The sequence below is a fragment of the Pseudochaenichthys georgianus genome, chromosome 6 (assembly GCF_902827115.2).
Source record: "Pseudochaenichthys georgianus chromosome 6, fPseGeo1.2, whole genome shotgun sequence".
In the NCBI taxonomy this organism is placed as follows: Eukaryota; Metazoa; Chordata; class Actinopteri; order Perciformes; family Channichthyidae; genus Pseudochaenichthys; species Pseudochaenichthys georgianus.
Genome location: NC_047508.1, coordinates 33,765,923 through 33,791,519, shown reverse-complemented (window position 1 = coordinate 33,791,519; position 25,597 = coordinate 33,765,923). Strand labels below are relative to the sequence as shown.

At 41.6% G+C, this 25,597-nt stretch overlaps 1 protein-coding gene across 1 annotated transcript; it reads right to left on the bottom strand.

Annotated features, from left to right (window-relative positions):
- On the bottom strand, positions 1-25,597 carry asb13b (ankyrin repeat and SOCS box containing 13b). Its single transcript, XM_034085545.1, has 6 exons — positions 25,412-25,597; positions 24,294-24,493; positions 24,051-24,201; positions 23,161-23,295; positions 1,601-1,792; positions 1-1,507 (listed from the first exon to the last, which is right to left on the bottom strand). Exons 1-6 carry the CDS (start codon positions 25,452-25,454, stop codon positions 1,359-1,361), a joined length of 870 nt encoding a protein of 289 aa, XP_033941436.1. The 5' UTR covers positions 25,455-25,597; the 3' UTR covers positions 1-1,358.

The following is a 25,597-nucleotide window of genomic DNA, read 5'->3' as shown; positions in this document are numbered from 1 at the left end:
AGAACTATCTGTATTATTTACACATTAACATTAAAAATAAATACTTTCATGTTATATACAAATAAATACAGTGATATAACCCTAGTTATAAAACTACTTCATGTTCCCTCTGTGTTTAGTTAAATATTACAGGATCTATAATAAAGTCACACTTACTTGATCATATTGAGCAAGCCAAGTTCACGTTTATATATTTTATATTATATAATCTCCAAAAAGCCATTGATTAGATAAAGCTTCTGGGATTCATTGTTTGGGCCGTACATGCCCGTATGGAAGTGGCTAATCAGGAATGTGCTCAGGGTAAAGGTGGATTAAGCTCTGCTGGAGGTAATGTAATGCCATTAGAATCGTTATAGTAATAAAGATAACAGTTGTTGCCGTAACAAATGCAAAGGGCTAAAAGGAGAATATGTGGGTCTGTCAAAAATCATAAACTAAAATACTATTCATGCTGATATGACGCAATAATTCGTATATTTATGTTCCAACTGCATCGTTTGTGTATTTTGTTTAAGTGAGAAACACCATGATGTTTTCTAGAATAACAAGAATTTCTGAGTAAGAGAAGTTAGGTTACTTAACTGTTAAGTATAAGAGTATGTTAAGCCTTAACATACTCAACTGACGCACAGTGCATGGCGGCTCCTCGGACGGTACAATGGTGTGGTGCACTGCACAAAAATGAACGGTTACAATAACTAATTATGAATACAGCTGAGTGAAAGCATGGGAACACATAGGTTATCAAATAAGACATATTACTTGAGTTAACTTGAGTGTGAACAGTCTTTTGGTCATGGCCTTATTAATTGTTAATTTAGTAGGCAGTATAGAGTACATACAGATTGACTTTGTGGCACTATGCAGTAAGTTTGTATATTGTTTCGAACACAGCCCAGGCCTCATCTCTCTTAACCCTTAAAAGCATTTGGTTTTCCTGCAAACAAGATAATGACAAACAGCAGAGTTGAGTTTGAGTAAAGTAATGGTTAGTGGGGAGCCAGAAGATAAAACTAGAGTTGAATGCAAGTAAATATTGGACTTAAAATTAATGTGTTTTTTTAAACATGACTTATTGCTGTGTGTTTGCTGGGTGTGTAACCAGGCAGTTGTTTGATGACAGGAAAGCCAGAACTTCTCGATCAGTTTGTGGTACATAAATCAAAGTTGCCTATTTTTCTTTGGTAAACATTCTGATTATTGATGTTGTGAAAACTCTCTGCACCAAGCTAGTCATCTGTGATGCACTTCTGCCAACTTCAACATCCTGTCAGACTTTCTGAGTTCTGCAGGGTCAGCAGACATATTCGGTCTGGATTTTTCTGGAAGCTGAATCTTGGGTGTCTCATTGTTGTCTAGATCTCAATAACTGGAGGTGGCATGTAAGAAAGAAAACGTATGATGCGATTGGGCAGATCCAGCTTGGAAACAACTTCACATGCTCTTATGCCGAGAGCCCCTCTCACAGCCACTCTGCTGATCTGCTGTAGACTGAGAGGGGTATCTATGGAAGAGAAAGCCAAAGAGGTAACATTTTATTTGTGCTCTTAGATCATTTATATTTTTAGCAGTGACAGGAGGCACACTTCAAACTTACTCTCATAGAACTCAAGGGAGAGATACGAGGGAGATCCCAGACTGGTGTAGTGGATGGGCTTTTTTTTCAGATTATCTCTCACGTACACGTTCACCCCAAACTCCACAAGTAGATCGATCAAGTCGACGCTCTTAGTTTTGGCTGCGTGATGAAGAGTTGTCTCATGTAACGTTGCAGCATTCACATTTGCCCCTTTGGGAAAGAAAGACACGCAAAACTGTATGAGAAAGAAAACACTTTTCTTGTCTATACAAACTGTGTATTTACAAAATGTATACTGCCATGACATCCAGTTAGAATATAATAGCCGTAAGCATAACAAACCGATACAAGACACACTATAGGCGAGGTGCACACAGTTTTGTGGTTGCTTATCAACAGACAAGGACATTTTAGGAAAATGTGTAAATCTCAATTAACTTGAGTAAATAAGGTGTTTTACAAAATAAATCCTTATATATATATATATACTGTATCTTACAGAGATATTAATATAGTAACATGATTTATTTATGATACAAACTTCAGCAATATCGGGATGTAATTGGAAAATTATTCTTAAAGTTGCCTTGAAATACATAATATATTACAAAAGCACAGAGAGCAACAATCATTAAAGGTCCCATGTCATGCTTTTCCGGTTATTACCCGTCCCCTTCTGTGTTATGAAGGTTTTTATCCATGTAAATGGTCTGCAGAGTCAAAAACCATCAAAGTACACCCTGTAGGGAGTAAAACTCTAACACAAAACTCCCCAAAACGCCTCGTTGGAGATTTCTCATTTTCCAATGTTTGCTTCCTGGGTATTGTTACGTAGGGATACCCAGTAGCCACGCCCAGTGCTATGGCCGCACCCTCTGCCAGCCGAACATATACAGAGGGGCAAAAAAGTATTTAGTCAGCCACCAATTGTGCAAGTTCTCCCACTTAAAAAGATGAGAGGCCTGTAATTGTCATCCTAGGTACACTTCAACTATGAGAGACAGAATGGGGGGAAAGAATCCAGGAAATCACATTGTAGGATTTTTAATGAATTAATTGGTAAATTCCTCAGTAAAATAAGTATTTGGTCACATACAAACAAACAAGATTTCTGGCTCTCACAGACCTGTAACTTCTTCTTTAAGAGCCTCCTCTGTCCTCCACTTGTTAACTGTATTAATGGCACCTGTTTGAACTCGTTATCAGTATAAAAGACACCTGTCCACAACCTCAAACAGTCACACTCCAAACTCCACTATGGCCAAGACCAAAGAGCTGTCAAAGGACACCAGAAACAAAATTGTAGACCTGCACCAGGCTGGGAAGACTGAATCTGCAATAGGTAAGCAGCTTGGTGTGAAGAAATAAACTATGGGAGCAATTATTAGAAAATGGAAGACATACAAGACCACTGATAATCTCCCTCGATCTGGGGCTCCACGCAAGATCTCACCCCGTGGGGTCAAAATGATCACAAGAACGGTGAGCAAAAATCCCAGAACCACACGGGGGGACCTAGTCAATGACCTGCAGAGAGCTGGGACCAAAGTAACAAAGGCTACCATCAGTAACACACTACGTCGCCAGAGACTCAAATCCTGCTGTGCCAGACGTGTCCCCCTGCTTAAACCAGTACATGTCCAGGCCCGTCTGAAGTTTGCTAGAGAGCATTTAGATGATCCAGAAGAGGATTGGGAGAATGTCATATGGTCAGATGAAACCAAAATATAACTTTTTGGTAAAAACTCAACTAGACGTGTTTGGAGGAGAAAGAATGCTGAGTTGCATCCAAAGAACACCATACCTACTGTGAAACATAGGGGTGGAAACATCATGCTTTGGGGCTGTTTTTCTGCAAAGGGACCAGGACGACTGATCCGTGTAAAGGAAAGAATGAATGGGGCCATGTATCGTGAGATTTTGAGTGACAACCTCCTTCCATCAGTAAGGGCATTGAAGATGAAACGTGGCTGGGTCTTTCAGCATGACAATGATCCCAAACACACCGCCCGGGCAACGAAGGAGTGGCTTCGTAAGAAGCATTTCAAGGTCCTGGAGTGGCCTAGCCAGTCTCCAGATCTCAACCCCATAGAAAATCTTTGGAGGGAGTTGAAAGTCTGTGTTGCCCAGCTACAGCCCCAAAACATCACTGCTCTAGAGGAGATCTGCATGGAGGAATGGGCCAAAATACCAGCAACAGTGTGTGAAAACCTTTTGAAGATTTACAGAAAACGTTTGACCTCTGTCATTGCCAACAAAGGGTATATAACAAAGTATTGAGATGAACTTTTGTTATTGACGAAATACTTATTTTCCACCATAATTTGCAAATAAATTCTTTAAAGATCAGAGAATGTGATTTTCTGGATTTTTTTCTCATTTTGTCTCTCATAGTTGAGGTATACCTAGGATGAAAATTACAGGCCTCTCTCATCTTTTTAAGTGGGAGAACTTGCACAATTGGTGGCTGACTAAATACTTTTTTGCCCCACTGTATACTGTTGGAAGCTCAGGTTCAGTTCAAAACTGTATCCAGTCATGTGAGGGGACATCTTCAATGTATGCCTTACCGAGGGCAGAACCACGACGAAGTCAGTGGTTGACATTACTTGTTAACACTGTTCCTTCAGATGTTCGAGCTGGTATTGTACTGTGTGCGCGGCATTTCACGGACCAAAGCTTCGCAAACATTGCAGCGATTCATGCCGGATATGCACAGCGTAGGACACTGAAGGACGATGCTGTTCCTACTTTGTTTGGACCAGCGGGAGATTCGGGTACACAACCTGTAAGTACGCATTGTTGTTTGTGTATTTATGGTGTTTAAAACAAACAAGGTGTCTACCACGACTTTTTAAATGGGTAAACGTTTTTGGGGCTGCTAAGCCATTGACACAGTGCTAACTGGGCTAACTAAGTTGCTAGCGTTTCCATATATCAACTCCAATGTGAGCAGATGGCTTTACATGTATCTCATAACAGGAGAATGTCTGCATTCACACGAAATACTCATAATAATATTAATAATAGATTTAATTTGTTAGCGCTTTTACAGGTGCTCAAAGACGCTTTACAGATATAGTGAAGAGAAAAGAAAAGGAAGGAACAACAAATAAATATATAGTTAAAGTTAAAGTCAAATAATAAAAAAAACAATCACACATTAAAAGCCAGATTGAAGAGGTGAGTTTTTTTGAAGGTGGTGAGGTCAGTGCAGTCTCTGATGGGTTGTGGGAGTGAGTTCCAGAGGGAGGGGGCAGCGACGGAGAAGGATCTGTCCCCCCAGGTCCGGTGATTGGTGCGGGTGGGGATGGATAGGAGGTTGGCTTCTGATGAGCGGAGGCAGCGGGAAGGGGCGTGGTGGTGCGGCGTGGTGGTGCAGCAGGTCTGTGAGGTAGGGGGGGGGGGGCTGATTGTTGAGGGCTTTGTGAGTAATGAAGAGGACTTTGAAGTTGATTCTTTGACGGACGGGGAGCCAGTGGAGGTTCTGGAGGACGGGAGTGATGTGGTCTCGGGAGCGGGTGTGGGTGAGGAGGCGGGCAGCAGAGTTCTGGATATGTTGGAGTTTATTGAGGAGGTTGGATGGTATGCCGTAGAGGATGCTATTGCAGTAGTCGAGTCGTGATGTGATGAATGCATGAATCAGGGTTTCAGCAGCAGAGGAGGAGAGTAATGGGCGGAGACGGGCAATGTTTTTGAGGTGGAAAAAGGCGGTCCTGGTGATGTGATTTACGTGGTGGTCGAAGATGACTGAGGTTGCGGATGTGAGGGGGGAGATAGAGTGGGGCTGTCAATGGTGAAGTTGAAATTCTGGATGTCTTTGATACGGGATGGGGGGCCGATGATGATGATGTCTGATTTGGCACTGTTCAGTTGGAGATAGTTTGTTTGCATCCATGCTTTTATTTCTGAGAGACAGTTGGTGAGAGTGGAGTGTGTTGTGGGGGTGATGGTTGTGTTGAGATATAAAGTTGGATGTCATCGGCGTAGCAGTGAAATTGAAGGTTGTGGCGACGAATTATTTTGCCAAGGGGGAGCATGTAGAGGATGAAGAGGAGGGGACCAAGCACCGAACCCTGGGGGACGCCTTGGGACAGAGGAGCAGTGGAGGAGGTGCAGTTGTTGATGTTGATAAACTGATGTCTGTCGGTGAGGTAGGATTTCAGCCAGGAGAGTGCAGTGTCGGTGATGTTGAGTGATGATTCGAGGAGGGACAGCAGGAAGGCGTGGTTGATGGTGTCGAATTCTGCGGTGAGTTCGAGGAGGTTCAGGATGTTCAGGTTGCCGGAGTCAGAGGAGAGGAGGAGGTCGTTTGTGATTTCCAGAAGAGCTGTTTCGGTGCTGTGTTTTGATCGGAAACCGGATTGAAATGGCTCAAAGAGGTCATTGGAGCTGAGGTGGGATTTTAGTTGTGAGGCAATGACACGTTCAAGTATTTTTGACAGAAAGGGGAGATTTGAGATGGGCCGGAAGTTGGACATGATGTCAGGTGAGTCCAGGTCTTTTGAGAATGGGTGTGACAGCAGCCAGTTTGAGAGAGTGCGTAACTGATCCAGATCTGAGGGAGGAGTTAATGATGGTGGCGATGAGTTGGGAGATGGCAGGGAGTCTCTCTTTAACAAATTTGGAGGGCATTGGGTCAAGTGTGCAGGTGGAGTTAATTCCAGTCATGAAGTCGGACAGTTGCATGGGGGTCACAGGGGAGAAGTGGGACAGGGGCTGTGAGGTGAAGGGGGGGGAGACAGACATCTTGCAGGTAATGGAGGCAGTGATTGCTGAAGGTGAGATGGATTTGAGATTTCTGTAGGTTATTGTGCGTTTTTGCTTTTGGGCGGGGATGGGATGGGGATGTTGATGTCCATGATGATGGCCAGGTGATCAGAGATGTGGAGATTGAGGCTGGACAGATGATGGATGGTGAGACCAGTGGAACAGACCAAGTCCAGGATGTGACCACAGCTGTGTGTTGGGAAGTTGATGTGTTGAGAGAAGTTGCAGTAGTGAAGGGTTTCCTTAAATTCAGAGGCATATTTGCAGGTCGGGTCGTCAACATGAATGTTAAAATCACCTAAGAGGAGAACAGATGGGGATATGGCAGAAAGCTGAGTGAGAATGTCAGAGAGAAAGGAGGGGTTTGGCTTCGGGAGACGGTAGATGATGGCTGTGACCAGGGGAGTGGGACCAGAGAGTTTAAAGATCAGGTGTTCAAATTAAGAAACATCAGGGATGGGGATTATGGTAGCTTTTATTTCCTTTCTGATAATAGCAGCTTTAGCTCATAGACAGTATACTCCGGGTGATTTACCGTACGGTCAGTCGTGAAACTTAATTACATTATAGTTGAGTTCCTAGCGTGTATGCAGTAGCGTTTTTATATGTACAAAAGTGGTTGGGCACAAAAAACGTAGATGTCTATAGCTTCTGCAGTGAGGTTCATGGCTGGTGAGGCACTGGCACTGACTCTTCAGGTTTACAAATATTATATTTTGACCTAAATCAAAATATAATATTATTTTCAAAAGCTTTTTTTGTCTGAAGCTTCAATTAATTTTAAACAGACAGTTCAACAAAAGGATACCCAAAAAATTTAATTTTATCATTTAAATATTTAATTGTTCCATTTTCAATAAAATTGCAGTCTTACCTTGACTTGAAGATTAAGTCCATTTGCCTATCCTTCTGGACAAAAATCTCTATTACTTTTTTGTAAAAGTCCTCCTTATGTTCTTGTAGTTTCAAAAGTCTATCATAAATCTAATCTAATCAATAGATTTATGATTCGAAAATTATAAAAGTAGGGTAGACATGTGGATATTATCCGGCTGAACAAAACGTGCATTTATCTAACAGCTACGTTTCCCACAGACCTTATTTGGAGCTATTTTCTAAAATCCTATGGAGAAATCTCATTGCTTTTTTGTCGAGGGAAGCCATGCGCAGCTTACTTCCGGGTTTTAGGACGCCTCACTGCAGCTCTCTCGTCTCCTCTTCACACACCACACTTTTCGCGGCACACGTACTTACAGCCAATCAGCTCTGAATGATGTGAGATGACGTATGGTGGGGATGGCAGCACTATGCCCCTATGGTCATTATTTTTTTGCCACACACATTAAATAGGAAAATATTCTGAGCATGCGCAGTGTCGTTTTTACAGTCACCGTTCACTTAGACAGAGATAGGGAAGGGCAGGATCGGGTTTTGTCCCACATGGCTCTAAACAGCTCAATAGGCACACACTGTAGACACTAATTAGAAGAACACAGACTAAAACAGCAATGTACAGGCGAATCAGAGGATTAAACATGATCTTAAAATATATTTTATAATTAATTTTTTGCATTTTGTTGTAATCATTATTTTTAATACTTTCTGCTGGCGCTAATGACCAGTCGCCACTGCATGTATGCTACCGAGCTAAACAAGAAGGCTACTAAGAGCTAGACATGCTAGGGAAAACATTGTTTTTATGCCAGCTACAATGAATGACCGAACATAGCAGACTACCCGTATAAGATTGCAATTGTAAACATGTTCTTGCTAGCTTAATATGAACCACTAGCTGTTGTTCATAGTAGGTTGGCATATTACACTGAACAACTAGCAAACGTAGGTTAGCATATTAATCTAGCTGGCAAGCTAACGAACCTAAAACAACTAAGTTTCTCTAATATTTTGTGATTTGCATTTGATTTCGTCCAGCCAGATCAGGAAACTCCTGGCGTATCCGGCGGACAACACATGACGGGATGACCACTCTGATGCCTCGTCCTACAAAACCACAGCACCAACTTACAAAGCTGCGATAGGCAAGATGCCGAAAACGCCTATAAGGGGAGGAATGGATGATATACATATTATACAGTGTATATATGTATATTTTAGAGCCGGGACTCGATTAAAAAAATTAATCTAATTAATTAGAGGCTTTGTAATTAATTAATCGAAATTAATCGCATTTTTAAAAATCGCATTTTTAAGCTTAGATGGCCCTGTGATGAACCACCACAATATTATATTGTACAATTTCAATTTTATTCTTCATTTCACTTGTTTGTTTGTTCTTGTTTGTGTTTTCTCGCTTGCATGCCCTGCATAGCTTTAAGAAATACTTAAGTTGTTGGTCAAAACACTTTCCATCTGATGAAGGCAAATGCCTTCCCAGATGGAAAAAAGTAGAAAATATTACATTCAGTTATAACTGCCAAAACAAACATTATTTACACTATTATGGCCCCTGTTAAAAATGTTTGTAATGTTATCTACTGTAAGTTGGTCGAACGAATGCCTCCTCATCCGGAAGCTGACCGAGCAGACCCGAGCAGCAGCCGAGAGGAGCCGAGCGCATCCGCGAAGCACACGTCAGAGTTCCCGTTAGCCGGCAAATCTAAATATCTTCGGTCAAAATTATTTCCCTTTAGAGCAATACCGCTACAGTTGCGCCACTTATGTGACAGACAAGAAGAGTATGTGACAGACAAGAATAGTCAACTCTAATGTCTAACACTTAATGTGGAGAAAGAGATGTCCTGGATGGGTTGATTGTGCGTTGATCTGTTGGTAATGCCTCGGGGTTCCGGTGGGCATGTAAACAAATGCATAATGCTGCTCTATACTTTGTGGCCTCATCCAGTTGCATAGCGACACTTATTGTGTAGTTGTCTTTTAATAAGCAGGTAGTCATATCATTAGCTAGAACTAGCTGGATCTGATCGATATGGACATAAACGCGAGTGAAGTCTAATCTGACGGGAGAGAGAGATCAGCTGCTGCTGACGAGTCGAGACTCGACACGCAGCTCTGCATAAGCACATGCAGCGGTGAGCGGAACAAAACACACACTTCAGGTTAGAATATCACACGTAGCTATTTTAATTACCTCTCAAACTACCTAAACTAGTTATAGATATGTTTAGTTTTACTGTCGGGTCACTCATTACTGGATCCGCGAGCTGCATCATACTGGCATAATAGATTGCCCGATCGGGCAACCAGCAGGTGAGGCTTCCCCGAGCTAAATACTAGATGGCCCCGGGACAATCCAGTGAGCCAGGGAGCTGGTTATTTTCTCAGACGTGGACTTACTTATCCTGGCCCTGAAACCAGTCATCTGGTTGAGTGTGGGTTGGGTCAGGGTGTGGTTCCTTGCACTCGGAGTCGGGCTAACGTCCACGCTAGCTGCTACATGCTTTGCATTTAGGTGATACTTTAGGCTTGATGTGCTGCGGTGATATGCAAATTCGTTTTTGCATAATTTGCACACAGCCGTGCTCTTATCGACGCTTCCATCCGTCCGTTTTTTAAAAACAAAATGTCCCATCCACGGGGCCGACCAAGCGGTCTCATCAGCTTGTTTGTTCATGTTTGACTATTGTTCACCGTGGTTTGTTGTTGTTTGAAGTCCCATGCTGAAGTCATGAACGTTAGTTGGTGCTCCAGTATAATCGGTACGCCTGAAACTCATCCAGTGAGAAACGTTCCGCTGTGCAAAAATAAGTGCGATTAAAATACGTTAATTTTTTTAACGCGTTAATTTTTGTGTAATTAATTAATCTTAATTAACGCGTTAAAGTCCCGGCCCTAGTATATTTACACATGTTCATTTTGTACATTTCTAAAAATAAAGTTTGATGGAAATACTTAGTAGTCTTTCTTCCCTGAATTATTTGCTCCTATAACATATCATTCATATATATCAAACCATGATTTGATTTTTCATGAAACACAGTAGTAGTTTATTACAGGTAAAAATAACGTACTCTTCTTCCGTTCTACGCCTCAAAGGTCTATAATCAAATCTGTACATGTTATGGAGGTTCTGCAGGGTGTGGGGTATGTATCTTGGCATATAATGTTGTGTGCTACTGTTGGTGTTTTCAGCTAGCTGGCTAAATAATTAGAGCCCGAGCACGGAGCGAGGACCCAACGGCGTCCTAGCACGAAGTGCGAGGAACCTATTGTTCTTCGTGGTATTATTTTTCTGCTGGCGTTTCCTGTTTTTGAGGCCTTTAGGACGCTTCAAAAGTTGTATAATTTTGCACGGACACCAGGACTAGTGAAAAATACAATATTCTGGAGTCAATGGGTTAAATATTCCAACCTGCTCACTAGCACCCTCTATCAACAGCCCATTTCGGAATAAATGTACAAAGTCGCACTGTAACTCCAAATGACCTGACATTTTGCACACATATCCGGGTGGACCTGCTCTACAAATAATCCTCTTGAAACCCTAAGCTCCGCCTACATTTCTTTTTTTTTTAATTAGCATAATGTTCAAAACAGTGAACACTTAAAATTAACACTTAAATGTTCCGTTTTTCAACACCAAACTTCGTATACAGCATTGGTGGAGGGTCAGACACATTACCGTAGAAAATGAGCATGTTAAGACGATAAATGTATGAATCATGAATCATGATTCAAAAAGGCGGGGCTTAGAAAGAAACGCTCATAACTCATCAACAATGTATCCATATATCACAGATTTTGGTGGATAGGTTCAGTCTGTCTTGGGGAATAGGAACACCAAAGCATTTACATTTTGGAATATAGGGGGCGCCAAAAACACCACCAATTTATAACTCAAGAGCGGATGGACTAATTTAATTTAATTTGTTTTAGACATACTCTGGGGGTGACTACAAACTGAGATTTTAAGTGTCGCAACAAATGCAGAATGTGGGCGTGGCCTATAAAAAATGTTTTTATTGCGATAGCATAAAATGAGCTTCGGACGCAAAACTTGGGACACACATCAGAGCCCACGACCTTTTGCATTTTTCCAAAAAACTGCTCACTAGCGCCCCCTATTGTGTGGTAGTCACATATAGTTTCTTAGAACTTCATTAATTTTGGCACAAACATTCCTCATGGAATTCCGGACATATTTGTAAATAGCTTCTATTAGCCCCGCCCCCAGGAAGTCGGCCATTTTGAAAAATGTGTGTTTTTCATGCATTTTAAGCACATTCTTGTGAACTCCTCCTAGGGGAAAGATCGGAAAAATTCCAGTCCAGGACAAGTTCAGCCCATATACAATGTGATGCTAAATTGCGGAGGAATAGTTGATCGCTCAAACGATGAGCTCGTAAGCGAATGGAGAATTTTCAATTTTTGACGATTTACATGTCACAAGTTACTCCAAACTACTCGCATATAGTTTTTCCGATATTCACGAAACGCTGTATACAAATTTCTCTTATGATTGCGGACATATTTCAAATTTGCTTTTATTAGCCCCGCCCCCCAGGAAGTTGGCCATATTCAACAATGTACGTTTTTCATGCATTTTAAGCACATTCTTGCGAACTCCTCATAGGGAAATTATGGAAAAAAATCCTGGACAAATTCAGCCCATATCCAATGTGATGCTAAATTGCGAAGAAAATAGTTGCCAGCTCTATTGGGGAGGTCGTAAGCTAACAGTGAATACACAATTTTTGACGATTTAAATGCCACAAATTACTCCAAACTACTCGCATATAGGTTTTCCAATATTCACGAAACGCGGTATACACATTGCTCTTATGAATCTGGACATATTTCAAATTGTTTTCCATTAGCCCCCACCCCCCAAAAAAGTCCTCCTAGGGAAAAATTCCAATCCAGGACATGCTACATTGAGAAGGAATAGTGCTTCGCTCAAACGGGGAGCTCGTAGGCTAACGTAGAATGTACAATTTGTTACCAATTATATGTCAGATAAGCTACTGAGACCTGCCTGTCTGCCTGGCACATCAACTCTCTCTCACACACACACACAAACACACGCACCTACTGTTAGTCCAACAACGCCCTTTGCTGGCGGCATATTACAACACTCCCTAACCCTACTGTTTATTTGTAGATATCTCCTAAAGCCTACAAATAAAGTGTGAAATGTAGGCCCGTTGCATATATTATTGAGCGATATATATTATACACACTGTTCTGCTTTCTACACTGACCTCAGCAGCTGTTCTCACTGTAAACATTGCCTCACAATGAAAGCAGATGTATTAAAAAACAAATAGCCTAACATCCAGGGGAGATGTGATTAGTGAGTAAACAAACGGTAAAGGGCAGAAAGTCTGATGCACATTTGATCATCTTAAATAACTTATAATCACAACAGGAACAGTTTGCAGAGCTGTGCTTCGTTGACATAAGTCCAGCCATGCGTCACACCTCTTTTAAACATCACTGTTGGCTGAAATCGTCTCCGGAGAATACTTCAGTGTACCCTCGGTTATAGCTCCTCCAGAGAGACTCCTCTCTCGTCTATATCTATGTACCCTCGGTTATAGCTCCTCCAGAGAGACTCCTCTCTCCTTTCTCCTCTAAAATCAGTGTATCCTCGGTTACGGTTCCTCGATAATCGATCCTCGACGAGCCTTTAGAGAAATTAGTTTTCCTTCGAGACGGCGCGCCGACATCCGTTTCCGGGTCGCTACCAGAGGACCTGGGTATGAGGGGCCGTGTAGGCCAAAATTCAAACTCACCTCGCATACACACTACTGAAAACATCTGGCCTTGCTAAAGTAACGTGTTATAGCAGAAAGTTTAATACAGCGTATTTCTGGTATATTCATTTTATTATGTCACCTGATATATAAGAAGTGTGTTGAATTATGTTATCACTAATATATGTGTGTTTTTATATATTCTTGTGTGTACTTAATTACTTTGTATTAAATAGTAGCAGTCTGTATAACAAGAAGCTAGAAATATGAGAAGTGAAACATTTGTATTGAGAGTAGTGGAGATGTGAGAGATGAGATATCCTTATTTGGACACCGCGTGGCAAACATCTGGAAGGCAGCAGAGTAAGAGGGGTGTGTGTTCATTGCAGTGGCTATATGCTGTACAATTACTGCTCAACTATACCTGTGTTTGTGTTTTATTGATTTCTCTCTGTTTTATTCTTTCATGTTGTGAATTGCCACAACATTGTGAAGTAGTTGGCTTAAATGTGCTTAATTACTCTGTATGAAGTAGGGATGGGAATTTGAAAGCAAATGTATATTCGAATATTCGACCCCCCAAAAAACGGTTAACCGGTTAACCGAAATGTACATATCCAATATAAAAAAAAAATAGGGTAACATTTTTTTTTGTAACAATTTTTTTTTACTTTTTTTTTTTAACAATTTGTTTTCAATAATTTTTGGAAATAAATACATACATGTTCAAATAAGTGTAGAAACCAAGTCGAATTTGTCAAATGTATTGAACTGGTGATCCCAGTTTGACAGCTATAGGCTTTCATGTGTGGAGGCGATTCACAATCAGGCCAGCTGTAGAGAAGACCCTCTCAGGAACGGAGGTTGCGGGTATAGCAAGGTATAGCAAGTTTAATTTGGCATAGTTTGACCTCTATACCGCACTCACTAACCTGGTCGAAATATTTCCACACATTACTCCTTTTTGACGCCATGTCTGTTGTGTAGGACTCTTCTTGGAGTGTAAATAATTACCGGACTATGACTGGTAAAAGACGTTGAATACCGGAAAAACTAAATCTCTCCAGTCAAAATGTCTATGTACTTTGCCGCCACACACGGTTGCCAAGCAGCGCTTATTGTTGTTTAGGCTGGCCACTCATGTGTCGCGAGTGTTGACGGGGCGGGGGAGCACGCTCATGAACTGTTAGCGCCGGAACCTCGCAACGGCTGCGGAGCTCATTTGCGCCACATTTGGGCCTAAGATGAGGTTTGAGTCTGCGTGATCTGCGTGTAGGGAGGGGCAACAGCCATATCATTGGCTAGAACTAGCTAGATCTGATGGATTTGGACATAAACGCGAGTGAAGTATAACCGGACACGAGAGAGAGAGAGATCAGCACCTACAGCCCTGCCCGCTGTGAGGGACCGGTGAGCGGAGCAAAACACACCTTTAGACGTCACCTAACACATTTAGGTATGGCACTGTCGTATACATTGAATTATTCAATTTGATAATATGTAATCAATTTAGGCATCCCTCCCAAAAAGAAAATGTATAATTTTTTTTTTTAAATAAAAATATTCATAACTCATATTCGAATACATGAATAATTATTCGAATACCTGAATAATTTCGAATATTCGATTAATCGTTCCCATCCCTAGTATGAAGTAGGAGCAGTTTTGCATGACAGGAGAATAGAGACATCCTTATTTAGACACAGCAGGTCAAGTATCTGGAAGGCTACATGTCTAAAATAGGTGTGTGATCTAAAGTAACTGATATGTATTACTTGTATTGGCCAACTATAAACAGCTAGGTCATAAACATATCTTTAAGATACCAAAAGTATGTGAAACTGTGTGTGTATTGAACTGATGGGGGAGGGGGCCGGAGAGAGGGAAGTCTATGCAGAAAATGTGTGTGTATGCAGGGTGCAAGAATGCGAGACAACGGACACCAGATGTGTTTGTTTTTGCCTCAAACTGAAGAGACTCTTGTTTCCGGGCTGCCTCCTGGCTGGATCGCGCTGATTCGCTGCGACAGGCTATCGTTTTTATATCTCCCAATAGATGGGCCCTATGGGAGGAGCATCCTACACAACTCCTCCCCGTTGTTCTTACATGTATCCTGTTGTGTGCTTTGTCCGGTGTCTTTTTTCCTCCTGCTGCCAAGATAGTAAGATCTAACAGCACTCGGACCAGAGCAGGTGTACCCCTTTAACTTGTATTGTTGTTCTTTTACCATTAAAACAGATTATTGTTTAACCTTTATCCTGGTGCTTTTAATTCCTTCTTTTATAATTTGACTAGCTCATCAAAGGACACGCGGAGCCGAGGTGGGTTTCAGACCACTCATTGCTCCAACATTGCACACACACTACTGAAATACTCTCACATTCACTACTGAACACCGCACACACACACACACACACACACACACACACACACACACACACACACACACACACACACACACACACACACACACACACACACACACACACACACACACACACACACACACACACACACACACACACACACACACACACACACACACACACACACACACACACACACACACACACACACACACACACACACACACACACACACACACACACACACACACACACACACACACACACACACACACACACACACACACACACACACACACACACTACTGAAAACATCTGGCCTTGCACACTGAAACTGAAAATCAAGCCTCACACATATTACTGAAAATTAACCTCACACACAACTGAAAATTAACCTCACACACACACACACTACTGAACACATCTGGCCTTGCACACACACTACTGAAATACTCTCACATTCACTACTGAACAACTCACACACACAACTGAAAATTAAGTCTCACACACACACTATTGAAATCCTCTCACATTCACTACTGAACACCTCACACACACACTACTGAAAACATCTGGCCTCACACACACACACACACTACTGAAATACTCTCACATTCACTACTGAAAACATCTGGCCTCACACACACACACTACTGAAATACTCTCACATTCACTACTGAACACCACACACACACACACACACACACACACACACACACACACACACACACACACACACACACACACACACACACACACACACACACACACACACACACACACACACACACACACACACACACACACACACACACACACACACACACACACACACACACACACACACACACACACACACACACACACACACACACACACACACACACACACACACACACACACACACACACACACACACACACACACACACACACGAAAATTAACCTCACACACACGCAACTGAAAACATTTTACTGAAAGGTTCTTAGTAGGGAATGTGCATGTGTTTCACCTATGTGTGTGAGGGGGATTCTTGCTGTAACGGAAGTCATTGTAATGAAACGGAAGTCATTGTAATGAAACGGAACTAACAAAGAACAATGCTGCAGTGATACAGTAGGTGGCGATAATGCTCGTCAGGTTGCAAGTTAAAGAAGAACGAAACAGAAGGTTCAATTCAGCATGGATTTATAGAGAAACGGCACCGCAGCCGAGCGGTCTACAAACTGAGACGGTCTGGTCTATGTAGTTGTTCTTGTTTACATCACCTGGCGCAGCTCGTGAGGTGGCCTAGCAACCCGCTAGCAACATGCACAGCTGCAATAAGCTAACAAGCTAACTAAGCCGAAATTGAGCTAGAACCTTTCCTTTTTTTGTTTACCATTTATTGAAGTGATTGATATTTCAGGCTGAGAGGATAATGGCCTGTTAAATATGGTTGATTAAGCTGTGTACTTCTAGCCGACAGTTATGTTAGCATTAGTTAGTTAACAGTAAGTAAATATAAGACTAACCAATGTACACTGAACAAAAATATAAATGCAACACTTTTGTTTTTGCTCCCATTTTTCATGAGCTGAACTCAAAGATCTAAAACATTTTCTATATACACAAAATAACCATTTCTCTCAAATATTGTTCACAAATCTGAAAAAATCTGTGATAGTGAGCACTTCTCCTTTGCCGAGATAATCCATCCCACCTCACAGGTGTGGCATATCAAGATGCTGATTAGACAGCATGATTATTGCACAGGTGTGCCTTAGGCTGGCCACAATAAAAGGCCACTCTGAAACGTGCAGTTTTGCTTTATTGGGGGGGTCTGGGGGGGTCCGAAAACCAGTCAGTATCTGGTGTGACCACCATTTGCCTCACGCAGTGCAACACATCTCCTTCGCATAGAGTTGATCAGGTTGTTGATTGTGGCCTGTGGAATGTTGGTCCACTCCTCTTCAATGGCTGTGCGAAGTTGCTTGATATTGGCAGGAACTGGAACACGCTGTCGTATACGCCGATCCAGAGCATCCCAAACATGCTCAATGGGTGACATGTCCGGTGAGTATGCTGGCCATGCAAGAACTGGGATGTTTTCAGCCTCCAGGAATTGTGTACAGATCCTTGCAACATGGGGCAGTGCATTATCATGCTGCAACATGAGGGGATGGTCGTGGATGAATGGCACAACAAGGGGCCTCAGGATCTCGTCACGGTATCATTCACAATGCCATCAATAAAATGCACCTGTGTTCGTCGTCCATAACAGACGCTTGCCCATACCATAACCCCACCACCACGGGCCACTCGATTCACAACATTGACATCAGAAAACCGCTCACCCACACGACGCCTCGCACGCTGTCTGCCATCTTCCCTGAACTGTGAAAACCGGGATTAATCGGTGAAGAGAACACCTCTTCAACGTGCCAGACACCATCGAATGTGAGCATTTGCCCACTCAAGTCGGTTACGACGACGAACCGGAGTCAGGTCGAGACCCCGATGAGGACGACGAGCATGCAGATGAGCTTCCCTGAGACGGTTTCTGACATTTTGTGCAGAAATTCTATGGTTATGCAAACCGATTGTTGCAGCAGCTGTCCGAGTGGCTGGTCTCAGACGATCTTGGAGGTGAACATGCTGGATGTGGAGGTCCTGGGCTGGTGTGGTTACACGTGGTCTGCGGTTGTGAGGCCGGTTGGATGTACTGCCAAATTCTCTGAAACGCCTTTGGAGACGGCTTATAGTAGAGAAATGTACATTCAATTCACGGGCAACAGCTCTGGTGGACATTCCTGCTGTCAGCATGCCAATTGCACGCTCCCTCAAAACTTGCGACATCTGTGGCATTGTGCTGTGTGATAAAACTGAACATTTTAGAGTGGCCTTTTATTGTGGCCAGCCTAAGGCACACCTGTGCAATAATCATGCTGTCTAATCAGCATCTTGATATGTCACACCTGTGAGGTGGGATGGATTATCTCGGCAAAGGTGAAGTGCTCACTATCACAGATTTTTTCAGATTTGTGAACAATATTTGAGATAAATGGTTATTTTGTGTATATAGAAAATGTTTTAGATCTTTGAGTTCATCTCATGAAAAATGGGAGCAAAACAAAAGTGTTGCATTTATATTTTTGTTCAGTGTATGTACTCCAGCTAGCCGGCTAACCTACATCTGTTGCTCCCGGTCTTTTACGTTGCTTAAGGTAAGTGAACATGAAACTATTCAGCAAAACTTTCTATAATAATCTAAGGTATTGAGTTTTGGGATATTACTTGCATACAAATCTATAAATGCCTTCAGGTTTCTAAAATATACAACATGTGGTAAATGCAACAGTGGATCCAGCAAAGATTCACATTTTTGCATGATTTTAGTTATTGATTTGTTGCTGTTACTTAAATTATACTTTTAATAAATTCAAGTCAAGCTTAGTTACATGTGATGGTAGCTAGTTAGTGCTCTTACCTGTGTGCCTCCTCCACAACCAGACTGTATACAAAGCACCAGTTATTTCTACTTTACTTTAAACAATTAAAAAGACTGGAGAGGACTGAGGTGGAGGGGTCTTTCTCTGGGAGGAGGACCAGGCCTGATGGAGGAGGACCAGGCCTGATGAAGAAACCACCTAACTGCATCTGTGAGCCCATACTGGGCTCAGCTGTCACAAAAAAATGATGGTCCTGTTTGACTTTGTGTTCACAATAAAAGAGTAGTTTCTTAGTGAATGTCCTGTATTGGTCTTTAATCTGAAATAAGCTTCTCATTTTCTTCTTCTTCTTTCTGAGGCAGTTGTGTCCTTCAGGTATGTCCTTTCCTAACAGAAATGACAAGAAACATATGACATTATTGCAGAGCAAGTGTGTTATTTATGAAAGAGGTTTGTTTATTTAGCGGCTGTATAAATAATGTATTTTTATTTTAATGTGTTTTTTAAAGTCATCACTTTGTACTACAAAGATAATCAGATTATGAATGAACAGTCTGCAGTTAATCAACATTAAAATATCTTATTATTAAATAATATTCAACTGCTCGGTTGTCTCACTGCAAGAACCACTTTTACCACGTCTTTTACAGACAATATGTAGAGACAAATGGTAGTAATTCTCACAATGTAAAATAATAATTGCCTTAAATACATAGAAATGTGAAAGCTGATTATAGTTGTTACTTTATCTATTTAAACCAGAACGTTTCTCGATTCTTTGTACAGTATGAAAGGAGTCTTTGTACCTTTGAGTCCATGCTGAAGTTCACTGATGTTAGAAATAGGTCGTGGTCAGCATCCTCTGGTCTGTCTGCATCACCTGGAAACTTTAAACAAACATATATACATATGTAAAGTAACAATGTGTTGGTCACAGACTTTTTTTTTTACATGCAAATGTCATGTGATAATCTTTTTGTTATCCTTAAAAAAAGTGCTGGATATCACAGCCCTTACTGTATCTTATCAGTTGGATTGTGTATTATTGTCTAGTTGGGGTTCTTTTTATTTTACTGTTATTTTGGAATTGTTTTTCATGAGACAGTCAATTTAAATATTTGTCCTATGCCATATTCACATTCATTTGTAACACACACGTAAGGGTAAAAGACAAACATTTTCAACAAGTGTAATGCAATGAATAAGCATAATTGTCACAGTAGCACACATAATATAATCTAATATTTAAACAAATAATTTCCTTGTCCCTAAAGCATTGACTACGCTATCGTCCTTAAATGCAGGCATTAAGTTACATGTTCACGTTCTGCTGCCACAATAAGTCGGTTTCTCCAGTGCAATGATAATAAAATGCTTAGTAAGTATTGGTAAAAATATTAATAAAAACAACAACGTTTGGGTTCGTTCGTTTAATATGATGAACGTTAACCAGTAAGCTTCAATAATCAACTCCAGCTCAACAAACCATATTACAATATCTACGTTAACGTTATTTCTGGAAACAACTGGAAATATGAGATTCATATTTTTAAGATACACAGATCTTATAGTGAGTTTAATCTCATACAGTACTCTGCTCTTCGACACTAATGTGACGCTAGCTGTCTGCATCGTCGAGCATAGCTATTTTAAATTAACAATAACAATGCATACAGTTACCTAACTAGCAAACTAACTAATGTACAAGCATGACCTTATTTTACCAACCTCACAAGAAGCCTTTTGTTCTACACTATAATCCTTCTTAATGTTTTACACTTCTCTCTATTATGTTTGAACCTGTATGCTACGGATAGCATCGTTAGCACAGATATAGCTTCGTCTCGCTCGTTAGCTGAATAAAAAGACAAGTAAGAAATAAAGTGCTTCAATTTCACTTACCGAATAAACTGCATTCATGGACGGTCTGTTTGAACCGCAGAGCCATAAGATAAGTGCGATATTTCAATGAAGAATACTCCACCAGGCATCAACACAATAAATACGTCCGAGTAGCAGCCTGGAGCTAATGAAACTCACGGGGCTAGCAAAGAGACCACTAGCAGAGCAGTTTGGTACTTCCGTTTCATTACAATGACTTCCGTTTCATTACAATGACTTCCATTTCATTACAATGACTTCCGTTACAGCAAGAATTCCCTCACACACACATAGGTGAAACACATGCACATTCCCTACTGAGAACCTTTCAGTAAAAAAAATGTCAGGAGTGTGTGTGTGTGTGTGTGGTTTTCAGTAGTGAATGTGAGAGTATTTCAGTAGTATGTGTGTGAGGTTAATTTATAGTTGCATGTGTGAGGTTTAATTTTAAGTTGTGTATGCGAGGTGTTCACTAGTGAATGTGAAAGTATTTCAATAGTGTGTGTGTGAGGTTAATTTTCAGTAGTGTGTGTGCAAGGCCAGATGTTTTCAGTAGTGTGTGTGTGCGAGGTGAGTTTGAATTTTGGCCTACACGGCCCTTCATACCTGGGACGCGAAAATTTGAGAAATGACAAACGACTCATTTCCGAGGACTCGCGCGCGTCTGCTTGACACGGGACGACCGGCGGCCCTCCCCGACAGGCGCACGGACGCGAGGGCCCGCTCATCACTGCGCGCACATGTGCGACCGCAGTTTTAATGTTGTAACTGTCAGCTAGGCCAGGGGTTCCCAACCCGGGCCGCGGAGGTGTTACTGCCGGGCCGCGAAATAGCTGTGAGTTTATCGTAATATTTGCAGAATTATAAATATGTTATCATAATATTTTTTTTAAAGTGTTTAATTTTTGCACCCATACCAGTCATATTATTTCATCCAGTAGCCTAGTTAATCTTTCACCAGAAAACCGTTAAAAATGGCTTTTATGATGTTCCGAGGGATTCGGCGGCTCAGGGTCTCAGCCTCTCGTGCGCACGAGAAAGTTACCGGTGCGCCAAGTAGGAAGAGGAGCGCACAGGAGACAACCGTTTAATTGCAGACTGTTATGTTTATGTGGGGAAATGGTAGTGCATACATTATTTGAGATATATTTCAAACTCGGACTTCATTTAAAGGACATGTCGGCCAGGGGTGTAGAACTATTTGTTTAAGCACCGGATTGGCAAAACAGGAGAGTAAACCAGTCTGCCTTGATCTATGAATTCATGTCCGGGACTCTCACGGTATCTGCTGCCCGCAGCTGTTTTATAGAAGGAAAACCTCCTTCACTTCATGAAATGGCTGCAGCATCAGGAGGCAGCGGGACGTATACTCCGCCTCTGAGAAGTGCAGCACCAGCGCGCCGAGAGCTGTTCCATTTTTACACACCGCCTTTGCTCTGTTTTCCTTCTTCAGAACAGCTTAAGAGTGACTGCCGGCTGCTACGTGAGATGTCCAGTAACCAAGGCGCATGATGTGTGTGTGTGTGTGTGTGTGTGCTCTGCGTGTTTGTGTCTGTCCGACACCGGCATTTGTTTTCAAATGACCATGAACCATAGGTAGCCTATATGCGGGTGTTCCCAAAATAAATGAGTGTAATCTTAATCTCGATGTAGTGCTAAATGCTGTCGGACGTGCACCAGAACAAACGTCACTATCATAATATCTTCTGAAAACAAATCTCACACACACACACACACACACACACACACACACACACACACACACACACACACACACACACACACACACACACACACACACACACACACACACACACACACACACACACACACACACACACACACACACACACACACACACACACACACACACACACACACACACACACACACACACACACACACACACACACACACACACACCGTTTTCCCTTCACTGGATTATCCGTAAATCATACAAAAAAAAACCCGTTGATTTATCGGTTTTCCCGTTTTTGTTTCAAAACTGAATAACGCTTTTTTTTTGGTTTTCCGTTTTTTCCGAAAAACCAAAAAACGACACCGGTTCTTTTTTAAACGTTGTTAATATGTTTTGGATGCATATTGTTCTAGTATTTGTTCAGGCTGTTACAATTAGCCTCTGTTGCTACCTGCTGGTGGTGAGTAAATATTAAAATCAGTTCAAATTAACAACCGGTCAATTATTTTTTAATGTATCTGCCGGTCCTTGGCACAATAAAGGTTGGGAACCCCTGAGCTAGGCCACCTTTCTAATTTCTTTGCAACAGACGTTTGCACAGTATAAATCTATTTTAGTATACCTCAACAATGGAATTATGATCAGTAGAAATGGCCATGACATGGGACCTTTAAAATGGCAAATTGTCTTCATCCAGGTTTTGATTCAGAAATACTGTGACACTGACCCAGCTCTGGTGTGCAGAAGACAGACTCACCTGCATTGAGGAGAACTTTGGCGCAGTCGTAATGTTGCGTTCCACAGGCGACATGAAGCGGTGTCCCATAGTGGCAGTCGTGCGCCTCGATGTCAGCTCCTTGATCAATCATGAGCTGGACACACTCAGAATTACCTATTGTGACAGACAGGAACAATTATGTCTCAGAATCCCAGAAGGAAGGGTATCACATAAGTACATTTGAGAAGTTGATAAAGATACATTGCTCCACACCAAGTATTTTAAGTATATAACAATAAGTTCCCATAGGCTTTAAAAAGGTGTATGTTCCTTTTGTTTAGTTTCATCCTACACAGGGAACTGAAGCTGTTGCTCAGCATGAATTGATTTTGGCTGGATCCTTTTTCTTGCTGTTTTTAAATCAATACAGCAATCAACTGCATGTGTTCTATACTTTAAATGCTTTGACAATAAATACATTAAAAAAATTCATCCGTGGAAGCCGTGGCGCTGTAAAAAGCACGACCAATCATCTGAGCCGGCCCGGCTAAAATAACTGGATGGCCTACCTGCCTGTCAGCCTTCCATCTCGTGCACAAACTTATCTCGTGCCCTCATTGGTCATGTGCACGTTCGTGTGTTGGAGGAGGGGCTCTGTAAAGGAAGTCTGAAGGAAGGGGCAGATTTTTTTTGGTTGTGTACTTTCAAATTCTAGCGCACTCGAGCTGGTTTCTCCATTCTTACCTACCCTACCTTTAAAGCCTGCCTATATAATTAAATCATTCACTATTAGTTATTTCACTAGCATTTCAACAATGTGGAATCAGGTATGGCAATGCAAGACAAAGACATATTAATGGGTAGATTGATACTTGGCTCAACCTGCAGTACATACATTCCTATGTGATGTTGTATATAACAACACGCACCTCCCATGCAAGCTTCATGAAGCGGTGTGAAGGTAAACATTGGAGGATTAACTGTTGCTCCGTACTCCAACAGCAGCTTGACACATTCAAGGCTGCCGGCTGCACAGGCATCACACAGCGGGGTGCTGCCGTCGATGTTCCGAGCATCTACCTACGGTAACACAAAGAGCCGTAATGTAGTCAAAGCGAAAGTCAATAATGCTCTGATGAAAGGAGATATCAGCCTCACATATACCATCTCACCTGTGCACCAGCATCCAGCAGCAGTCTAACACATTTGGTGTGTCCCCGTATACATGCCTCATGCAGGGGGGTAATGGAGCTTACTGCCACGATGTTAACGGTTGCCCCCCCCAGGATCAGCTGCTGCAGCTGGAGCGCCCTGCCCTGTGAAGCAGCTTCATGCACGGCTGACCGGTCCGTCCAGAAGCCAAGACCTTGAGCTGTAAATAATGTGAAACCAAAAAAGACTGAACTGTCACACTCAAGTTGTTTTGAAGTATCTGCATGTTGACTCATGATGATTAATAAACGCTTCATTTCAAGTTAAACCTTACTTATCGAGTGAAGAGGCCCTGTTGCATATAGTGTTATGCAGTATGCATGCATTATGATATTTTCCCCCTATTTTTAAAATGACCTTATGTTTTTATTAAGCTTAAAAAGTATACGTTATATGCTGACCACAAGATCATTTAGGTATTAACTGCCTAATTTTTTGGTCAATTATCGAATTTGAATGCCTTTGTTCATGGTAAAAAACATATTATTCTAATTACTTTTGTTTATTTATTTGTTGTATTCATCATAGAACATACAAATACATCGAAAACGACATGACATATAGGTTATTTATCCTGTAATAAATGTACTTTACCTTAAAGTTTGGAAACTTTGCCTGTTTATGACAATTGATGGCAATTTGCACATAAGGAGGCATAATACAATCAGTCATGTAACCTACATCATGCTAAACAAAAGTATTAGATATAGAAAAAGTAGGCTATATTTGTTTGTATTACATTGTAAACTGTGTGTTATTGGGCCAAATGACCTGCACATTCAAACAGTGCACATGTTGTGTTAAATCTTTAAGTATGTCACATTTGCTGCGACAGAGCAAAGCTAGGTGCATGTAGTGCCTGCTGGCCTCACTAACGAGCTTACAGCCTGCTGTCATTATCTTGAACATCCACTTAGAAAATATGCTAGCTAACGTTGACCTAGCTATAACTCTGACCGACACTTAAGAGAGATTAATTAAATGAAATCTGAAGAAAGCTTGACATAGCAGCAACCAGCTTTATCAGGTCAACCTGTTGTCCTGGGTTACTGCTGGTCACCACCGGTTAGCTACTTACCGATTTCTCCATACAAGGACGGTCTGGTCCGAGTCATCTCCATTTCATGATACCGTTTTCTCCTCCGTTAACTGCGTTTATTTAATCAAACCTGTTATCCATCTTAGAAGTAAATGAATAAAGACTGTAATGACTGCATTGCTTTAAAACGCAATGGGGCATCATGCTGCGCATTGAGTGATGGCA

What these genes read in the sequence shown, in the direction of transcription:
- asb13b (XM_034085545.1), bottom strand. Translation starts at nt 25,454, where the DNA reads ATGGAGATGACTCGGACCAGACCGTCCTTGTATGGAGAAATCG. An exon ending in TGCTGGATGCTGGTGCACAG is followed by an intron (nt 24,202 to 24,293) that starts GTGAGATGGTAT and finishes GTGTTACCGTAG; the next exon opens with GTAGATGCTCGGAACATCGA. An exon ending in TCATGAAGCTTGCATGGGAG is followed by an intron (nt 23,296 to 24,050) that starts GTGCGTGTTGTT and finishes CTGTCACAATAG; the next exon opens with GTAATTCTGAGTGTGTCCAG.